Source organism: Oncorhynchus gorbuscha, linkage group LG13, assembly GCF_021184085.1.
Source record: "Oncorhynchus gorbuscha isolate QuinsamMale2020 ecotype Even-year linkage group LG13, OgorEven_v1.0, whole genome shotgun sequence".
Taxonomy (NCBI): Eukaryota; Metazoa; Chordata; class Actinopteri; order Salmoniformes; family Salmonidae; genus Oncorhynchus; species Oncorhynchus gorbuscha.
Window position 1 is genome coordinate 101,147,940 of NC_060185.1, and position 10,192 is coordinate 101,158,131.

Here is a 10,192-nt window from a genome sequence, read left to right on the forward strand (position 1 = left end):
TAGTGACTAAGGTTCAGGGTAGAGTACCGGGAGTTAGCCGGCTAGTGACTAAGGTTCAGGGTAGAGTACCGGGAGTTAGCCGGCTAGTGACTAAGGTTCAGGGTAGAGTACCGGGTGTTAGCCTGCTAGTGACTAAGGTGCAGGGTAGAGTACCGGGAGTTAGCCTGCTAGGGACTAAGGTTCAGGGTAGAGTACCGGGTGTTAGCCTGCTAGTGACTAAGGTTCAGGGTAGAGTACCGGGTGTTAGCCTGCTAGTGACTAAGGTTCAGGGTAGAGTACCGGGTGTTAGCCTGCTAGTGACTAAGGTGCAGGGTAGAGTACCGGGTGTTAGCCTGCTAGTGACTAAGGTTCAGGGTAGAGTACCGGGTGTTAGCCTGCTAGTGACTAAGGTGCAGGGTAGAGTACCGGGTGTTAGCCTGCTAGTGACTAAGGTTCAGGGTAGAGTACCGGGAGTTAGCCTGCTAGTGACTAAGGATCAGGGTAGAGTACCGGGAGGTGGCTGTTTAAGGGTCTGATTGTTGTATCTGTGTCCCCAGGTGCAGGCTGATGGAACAGACGAAGGCTGTGTGACGTTTGTTCTTCATGAGGAGGATCACACTCTGGGGAACTCTCTACGTTACATGGTTATGAAGAGGTTAGTCCCTGACCCTTACACTCTAACTCCCTCTGCTACAACGTCATGGAGAGGTTATTACCTAACCCTAACTCCCTCTGCTACAACGTCATGGAGAGGTTATTACCTGACCCCTAACCCCTAACCCCTCTGCTACAACGTCATGGAGAGGTTATTACCTGACCTCTAACCCCTAACCCCTAACCCCAACTCCCCTGCTATAACATCATGGAGAGGTTATTACCTGACCTCTAACCCCTAACCCTAACTCCCTCTGTTACAACGTCATGGAGAGGTTATTACCTGACCTCTAACCCCTAACCCCTAACCCCAACTCCCCTGCTATAACATCATGGAGAGGTTATTACCTGACCTCTAACCCCTAACCCTAACTCCCTCTGTTACAACATCATGGAGAGGTTATTACCTAACCCCTAACCCCTAACCCCTCTGCTACAACGTCATGGAGAGGTTATTACCTGACCCCTAACCCCTAACCCCTCTGCTACAACGTCATGGAGAGGTTATTACCTGACCTCTAACCCCTAACCCCTAACCCCAACTCCCCCTGCTATAACATCATGGAGAGGTTATTACCTGACCTCTAACCCCTAACCCTAACTCCCTCTGTTACAACGTCATGGAGAGATTATTACCTGACCCCTAACCTCTAACCCTAACTCCCTCTGCTACAACGTCATGGAGAGGTTATTACCTGGCCCTTAACCCTAACTTAACCCTGACCTCTAACCCTAACTTCCTCCGCTTCATGATCAGGTTAGTCCTTGACACCCTAACCTCTGACCCTTAACCCTGGGCAACCAAGCTCCTCTGATACAGAGCCATAATCCAGGCCTTGCCCCTAGCCCCCGCTCCACAGCCACCAGCCACCACTGAGATGTGTTGTCAGTAGGTGTCCACCTAGCCATTAGGTGGGCTTGGTTTATCCTTGGTTATATTGCTCCCTCCTATGTAATGCCTCGCCATAGTGATGGGTCTTACTGTGTGTAATGGTCTGTTTCTGCTGTGTGTTTAGCCTGGATGTAGACTTCTGTGGTTACAGCATCACTCACCCCTCTGAGAGCAAAATCAACTTCCGCATCCAGACCCGAGGTACGTAGGAGACAACTCTCCTCCACCCTCTGTCCTTCTCTCCTCCACCCTCTGTCCTTCTCTCCTCCACCCTCTGTCCTTCTCTCCCCCACCCTCTGTCCTTCTCTCCCCCACCCTCTGTCCTTCTCTCCCCCACCCTCTGTCCTTCTCTCCCCCACCCTCTGTCCTTCTCTCCCCCACCCTCTGTCCTTCTCTCCCCACCCTCTGTCCTTCTCTCCCCACCCTCTGTCCTTCTCTCCCCCACCCTCTGTCCTTCTCTCCCCCACCCTCTGTCCTTCTCTCCCCCACCCTCTGTCCTTCTCTCCCCCCACCCTCTGTCCTTCTCTCCCCCACCCTCTGTCCTTCTCTCCCCCACCCTCTGTCCTTCTCTCCCCACCCTCTGTCCTTCTCTCCCCCACCCTCTGTCCTTCTCTCCCCCACCCTCTGTCCTTCTCTCCCCCACCCTCTGTCCTTCTCTCCCCCACCCTCTGTCCTTCTCTCCCCCACCCTCTGTCCTTCTCTCCCCCACCCTCTGTCCTTCTCTCCCCCACCCTCTGTCCTTCTCTCCCCCACCCTCTGTCCTTCTCTCCCCCACCCTCTGTCCTTCTCTCCCCCACCCTCTGTCCTTCTCTCCCCCACCCTCTGTCCTTCTCTCCCCCACCCTCTGTCCTTCTCTCTGTCCTCCACCCTCTGTCCTTCTCTCCCCACCCTCTGTCTTTCTCTCCCCCACCCTCTGTCCTTCTCTCCCCCACCCTCTGTCCTTCTCTCCTCCACCCTCTGTCCTTCTCTCCCCACCCTCTGTCCTTCTCTCCCCCACCCTCTGTCCTTCTCTCCCCCACCCTCTGTCCTTCTCTCCCCCACCCTCTGTCCTTCTCTCCCCCACCCTCTGTCCTTCTCTCCCCCACCCTCTGTCCTTCTCTCCCCCACCCTCTGTCCTTCTCTCCCCCACCCTCTGTCCTTCTCTCCCCCCCACCCTCTGTCCTTCTCTCCCCCACCCTCTGTCCTTCTCTCCCCCACCCCTGTCTCTGTCCTTCTCTCCCCCACCCTCTGTCCTTCCTCCTCTCTCCCCACCCTCTGTCCTTCTCTCCCCCACCCTCTGTCTTTCTCTCGTCCACCCTCTGTCCTTCTCTCCCCCACCCTCTGTCCTTCTCTCCTGTGTTCTTCTCTCCTCCACCCACTCTGCCCTGTGTTCTTCTCTCCTCCACCCTCTGTCCTTCTCTCCTCCACCCTCTGTCCTTCTCTCCCCCACCCTCTGTCCTTCTCTCCCCCTGTGTTCTTCTCTCCTCCACCCACTCTGCCCTGTGTTCTTCTCTCCTCCACCCACTCTGCCCTGTGTTCTTCTCTCCTCCACCCACTCTGCCCTGTGTTCTTCTCTCCTCCACCCACTCTGCCCTGTGTTCTTCTCTCCACCCACTCTGCCTCCACCCACTCTGCCCTGTGTTCTTCTCTCCTGCCCTGTGTTCTCCACCCACTCTGCCCTGTGTTCTTCTCTCCCTCCACCCACTCTGCCCTGTGTTCTTCTCTCCTCCACCCACTCTGCCCTCTGTTCTTCTCTCCTCCACCCACTCTGCCCTCTGTTCTTCTCTCCTCCACCCACTCTGCCCTCTGTTCTTCTCTGCCCTCCTCCACCCACTCTGCCCTCTGTTCTTCTCTCCTCCACCCACTCTGCCCTCTGTTCTTCTCTCCTCCACCCACTCTGCCCTCTGTTCTTCTCTCCTCCACCCACTCTGCCCTGTGTTCTTCTCTCCTCCACCCACTCTGCCCTGTGTTCTTCTCTCCTCCACCCACTCTGCCCTGTGTTCTTCTCTCCCTCCACCCACTCTGCCCTGTGTTCTTCTCTCCTCCACCCACTCTGCCCTGTGTTCTTCTCTCCTCCACCCACTCTGCCCTCTGTTCTTCTCTCCTCCACCCACTCTGCCCTCTGTTCTTCTCTCCTCCACCCACTCTGCCCTCTGTTCTTCTCTCCTCCACCCACTCTGCCCTCTGTTCTTCTCTCCTCCACCCACTCTGCCCTGTGTGTAACACAGCTACTTGCTGCCTAATAGAAATCCCCAGTCAGCATGTTTCCTGTCGGTCTACATACTGCAGTAAAGACAGCATGTCATTCTATTGGTGGGATGTCCTGTAGCCACTAGCCTCCACAGCTTTTACAAACTATTACCTGTATGGGTCGGCTGACGAGCCTCGGATGTTATTCTTGTGTGTGTCTCTGTGTGTGTCTCTGTGTCTGTCTCTGTGTCTGTCTCTGTGTCTGTCTCTGTGTCTGTCTCTGTCTCTGTGTCTGTCTCTGTCTCTGTCTCTGTCTCTGTGTCTGTCTCTGTCTCTGTGTCTGTCTCTGTGTCTGTCTCTGTGTGTTCCAGGTGGGATTCCAGCTGTGGAACCTTTGAGAAGAGGACTGAATGACCTCAGTGATGTCTGTCAACACGTCCTCAACACCTTCCAGGTACCACCATCCTTCCAACCCAGGGTCTGTGGGGACAGGGTCTGTGGGGACAGGGTCAGTTATAACAGTAGTGGGGACAGGGTCAGTTATAACAGTAGTGGGGACAGGGTCAGTTATAACAGTAGTGGGGACAGGGTCAGTTATAACAGTAGTGGGGACAGGGTCAGTGGGGACAGGGTCAGTTATAGCAGTAGTGGGGACAGGGTCAGTGGGGACAGGGTCAGTTATAGCAGTAGTGGGGACAGGGTCAGTGGGGACAGGGTCAGTTATAGCAGTAGTGGGGACAGGGTCAGTGGGGACAGGGTCAGTTATAGCAGTAGTGGGGACAGGGTCAGTGGGGACAGGGTCAGTTATAAGCAGTAGTGGGACAGGGTCAGTTATAGCAGTAGTGGGGACAGGGTCAGTTATAGCAGTAGTGGGGACAGGGTCAGTTATAAGCAGTAGTGGGACAGGGTCAGTTATAGCAGTAGTGGGGACAGGGTCAGTTATAAGCAGTAGTGGGACAGGGTCAGTTATAACAGTAGTGGGGACAGGGTCAGTTATAGCAGTAGTGGGACAGGGTCAGTTATAACAGTAGTGGGGACAGGGTCAGTTATAACAGTAGTGGGGACAGGGTCAGTTATAGCAGTAGTGGGACAGGGTCAGTTATAGCAGTAGTGGGACGGGGTCAGTTATAGCAGTAGTGAGGACAGGGTCAGTTATAACAGTAGTGGGGACAGGGTCAGTTATAACAGTAGTGGGGACAGGGTCAGTGGGGACAGGGTCAGTTATAGCAGTAGTGGGGACAGGGTCAGTGGGGACAGGGTCAGTTATAGCAGTAGTGGGGACAGGGTCAGTGGGGACAGGGTCAGTTATAGCAGTAGTGGGGACAGGGTCAGTGGGGACAGGGTCAGTTATAGCAGTAGTGGGGACAGGGTCAGTGGGGACAGGGTCAGTTATAAGCAGTAGTGGGACAGGGTCAGTTATAGCAGTAGTGGGGACAGGGTCAGTTATAGCAGTAGTGGGGACAGGGTCAGTTATAGCAGTAGTGGGGACAGGGTCAGTTATAAGCAGTAGTGGGACAGGGTCAGTTATAGCAGTAGTGGGGACAGGGTCAGTTATAGCAGTAGTGGGACAGGGTCAGTTATAACAGTAGTGGGGACAGGGTCAGTTATAACAGTAGTGGGGACAGGGTCAGTTATAGCAGTAGTGGGACAGGGTCAGTTATAGCAGTAGTGGGACAGGGTCAGTTATAGCAGTAGTGAGGACAGGGTCAGTTATAACAGTAGTGGGGACAGGGTCAGTTATAGCAGTAGTGGGACAGGGTCAGTTATAACAGTAGTGGGGACAGGGTCAGTTATAGCAGTAGTGGGGACAGGGTCAGTTATAGCAGTAGTGGGGACAGGGTCAGTTATAGCAGTAGTGGGACAGGGTCAGTTATAACAGTAGTGGGGACAGGGTCAGTTATAACAGTAGTGGGACAGGGTCAGTTATAACAGTAGTGGGGACAGGGTCAGTGGGGACAGGGTCAGTTATAACAGTAGTGGGGACAGGGTCAGTTATAACAGTAGTGGGGACAGGGTCAGTTATAACAGTAGTGGGGACAGGGTCAGTTATAACAGTAGTGGGGACAGGGTCAGTGGGGACAGGGTCAGTTATAAGCAGTAGTGGGACAGGGTCAGTTATAACAGTAGTGGGGACAGGGTCAGTTATAACAGTAGTGAGGACAGGGTCAGTTATAACAGTAGTGGGGACAGGGTCAGTTATAACAGTAGTGAGGACAGGGTCAGTTATAACAGTAGTGGGGACAGGGTCAGTTATAGCAGTAGTGGGGACAGGGTCAGTGGGGACAGGGTCAGTTATAACAGTAGTGGGGACAGGGTCAGTTATAACAGTAGTGGGGACAGGGTCAGTTATAGCAGTAGTGGGGACAGGGTCAGTTATAGCAGTAGTGGGACAGGGTCAGTTATAACAGTAGTGGGGACAGGGTCAGTTATAGCAGTAGTGGGGACAGGGTCAGTTATAACAGTAGTGGGGACAGGGTCAGTTATAGCAGTAGTGGGACAGGGTCAGTTATAGCAGTAGTGGGGACAGGGTCAGTTATAGCAGTAGTGGGGACAGGGTCAGTTATAACAGTAGTGGGGACAGGGTCAGTTATAACAGTAGTGGGGACAGGGTCAGTTATAATAGTAGTGGGGACAGGGTCAGTTATAACAGTAGTGGGGACAGGGTCAGTGGGGACAGGGTCAGTGGGGACAGGGTCAGTGGGGACAGGGTCAGTTATAACAGTAGTGGGGACAGGGTCAGTTATAACAGTAGTGGGACAGGGTCAGTTATAACAGTAGTGGGACAGGGTCAGTTATAACAGTAGTGGGGACAGGGTCAGTGGGGACAGGGTCAGTTATAACAGTAGTGGGACAGGGTCAGTTATAACAGTAGTGGGGACAGGGTCAGTTATAACAGTAGTGGGACAGGGTCAGTTATAACAGTAGTGGGGACAGGGTCAGTGGGGACAGGGTCAGTTATAACAGTAGTGGGGACAGGGTCAGTTATAACAGTAGTGGGGACAGGGTCAGTTATAACAGTAGTGGGACATGGTCAGTAGGTTGGTGAGGACTGTTAGATGTTATCTACGATTAGATCTCTGCGGTTGAACTGATAGATGTACCTTAGCATCTGCTGTGTTATTGGGTTAACGTGTGTGTGTGTGTGTGTGTGTGTGTGTGTGTGTGTGTGTGTGTGTGTGTGTGTGTGTGTGTGTGTGTGTGTGTGTGTGTGTGTGTGTGTGTGTGTGTGTGTGTGTGTGTGTGTGTGTGTTGTAGAGGAGTGTGAGTGAGTTCAGGTCTCAGCAGGAGGACGTCATGGATTGAGGAGCCCACTGCTGACCCAGCGGGGGCGTTGACAGCATATCAACCATACAACTCTGTATTTCTATCCTAATGCTGTACATTGTTGATAGATAAATGATTTATTTTCCCAATGAACCAATATGTTGTATTAATATTGGAGGAGTATCCTGTCGGCATGACAGTCTGTTTGTCTAACCTTTAGTAAAGTGTTTCATCAGAGAGTTGACTGGTGTGATTTATAATTCCATTAATCACATGGGAGTGTCGCAAATGCCACCCTATTCCCTATATAGTGCACTAGTTTTGACCAGAGCACCCTATTCCCTATATAGTGCACTAGTTTTGACCAGAGCACCCTATTCCCTATATAGTGCACTAGTTTTGACCAGAGCACCCTATTCCCTATATAGTGCACTAGTTTTGACCAGAGCACCCTATTCCCTATATAGTGCACTAGTTTTAACCAGAGCACCCTATTCCCTATATAGTGCACTAGTTTTGACCAGAGCACCATATTCCCTATATAGTGCACTAGTTTTGACCAGAGCACCCTATTCCCTATGTAGTGCAGTACTTTTGATCAGGGTCCAGAGGGTTCCATGTGGAGAGCTGTCTCCCTACAGAGGAACAGACATCAACACCACTTCCTGAAACCATTCTGTAGGATCTGTCCTGGGCTCAGTTCACCTGGAGTTTGTTGGTGTAGTTAAACTCACGGAACGTTGTTCTGTTGAATGTTTTCCAGACTCTTAACTGATATCAAAAGTTTATTGGTTGTGTACACATTTTGCAGATGTTATCGCAGGTGTAGCAAAATGCTACTGTTTCTAGCTCAAACAGTGCAGTATACCTAACAATACAGAAAAATACACACATATCCTCATAATTAAAGGAATTAAGAAATATCAGGAGCTAAGTCAGTCAGTGCATTCAGAAAGTATTCAGACCCTTCCCTTTTCCACATTTTGTTACGTTACAGCCTTGTTCTTAAATGTGTAGATAAATAAAAATCCTCAGCAATCTACTCACAATACCCCATGATGACATCACAATACCCCATGATGACAACACAATACCCCATGATGACAACACAATACCCCATGATGACATCACAATACCCCGTGATGACATCACAATACCCCATGATGACATCACAATACCCCATGATGACATCACAATACCCCATGATGACATCACAATACCCCATGATGACGTCACAATACCCCATGATGACGTCACAATACCCCATGATGACGTCACAATACCCCATGATGACGTCACAATACCCCATGATGACAAAGAAATGTTTTGTTTTTTTAAGTTTTGCAACTGTCAAAAATAAACAGATACCTTCTATACGTGAGTATTCAGACTATTTGCTATGCGACTCAAAATTGAACTCCGGTGCCTCCTGTTTCCATTGATCGTCCTTGATGTTTCTGCAACTTGATTGGTGTCCACCTGTAGCCATGTTATTACCTGGTACTTCCTGTATATAGTCATGTTATTACCTGGTACTCCCTGTATATAGCCATGTAATTACCTGGTACTCCCTGTATATAGCCATGTTATTACCTGGTACTCCCTGTATATAGCCATGTTATGTTATTACCTGGTACTTCCTGTATATAGCCATGTTATTACCTGGTACTTCTGGTATATAGCCATGTTATTACCTGGTACTTCTGGTATATAGCCATGTTATTACCTGGTACTTCCTGTATATAGCCATGTTATTACCTGGTACTTCCTGTATATATCCATGTTATTACCTGGTACTCCCTGTATATAGCCTTGTTATTACCTGGTACTTCCTGTATATAGCCATGTTATTACCTGGCACTTCCTGTATATAGCCATGTTATTACCTGGTACTCCCTGGTACTTCCTGTATATAGCCATGTTATTACCTGGTACTTCCTGTATATAGCCATGTTATTACCTGGTACTTCCTGTATATAGCCATGTTATTACCTGGTACTTCCTGTATATAGCCATGTTATTACCTGGTACTCCCAGTATATAACCATGTTATTACCTGGTACTTCCTGTATATAGCCATGTTATTACCTGGTACTTCCTGTATATAGCCATGTTATTACCTGGTACTTCCTGTATATAGCCATGTTATTACCTGGTACTTCCTGTATATAGCCATGTTATTACCTGGTACTTCCTGTATATAGCCATGTTATTACCTGGTACTCCCAGTATATAACCATGTTATTACCTGATACTTCCTGTATATAGCCATGTTATTACCTGGTACTTCCTGTATATAGCCATGTTATTACCTGGTACTCCCTGTATATAACCATGTTATTACCTGGTACTCCCTGTATATAGCCATGTTATTACCTGGTACTCCCTGTATATAGCCATGTTATTACCTGGTACTCCCTGTATATAGCCATGTTATTACCTGGTACTCCCTGTATATAGCCATGTTATTACCTGGTACTCCCTGTATATAGCCATGTTATTACCTGGTACTTCCTGTATATAGCCATGTTATTACCTGGTACTTCCGGTATATAGCCATGTTATTACCTGGTACTCCCTGTATATAGCCATGTTATTACCTGGTACTCCCTGTATATAGCCATGTTATTACCTGGTACTTCCTGTATATAGCCATGTTATTACCTGGTACTTCCTGTATATAGCCATGTTATTACCTGGTACTTCCTGTATATAGCCATGCCATTACCTGGTACTTCCTGTATATAGCCATGTCATTACCTGGTACTTCCTGTATATAGCCATGTTATTACCTGGTACTTCCTGTATATAGCCATGTTATTACCTGGTACTTCCTGTATATAGCCATGTTATTACCTGATACTTCCGGTATATAGCCATGTTATTACCTGGTACTTCCTATATATAACCATGTTATTACCTGGTTCTTCCTGTATATAACCATGTTATTACCTGGTACTTCCTGTATATAGCCATGTTATTACCTGGTACTTCCTGTATATAGCCATGTTATTACCTGGTACTTCCTGTATATAGCCATGTTATTACCTGGTACTTCCTGTATATAGCCATGTTATTACCTGGTACTCCCTGTATATAGCCATGTTATTACCTGGTACTTCCTGTATATAGCCATGTTATTACCTGGTACTTCCTGTATATAGCCATGTTATTACCTGGTACTTCCTGTATATAACCATGTTATTACCTGGTACTTCCTGTATATAGCCATGT

The 10,192-nt window shown here is 49.1% G+C and overlaps 1 protein-coding gene across 1 annotated transcript; it reads left to right on the forward strand.

The window, feature by feature from the left end:
- Positions 1–515: 515 nt before the first annotated feature.
- On the forward strand, positions 516–7,195 carry LOC123994226 (DNA-directed RNA polymerases I and III subunit RPAC2-like; the record flags this gene model as incomplete). The annotated part of the gene is made up of 4 exons (XM_046296763.1): positions 516–634; positions 1,650–1,726; positions 4,066–4,148; positions 6,950–7,195. Coding segments are annotated over 4 exons (327 nt in total), but the record flags the coding sequence as incomplete, so codon positions are not given.
- Between the last annotated feature and the right edge of the window lie 2,997 nt (positions 7,196–10,192).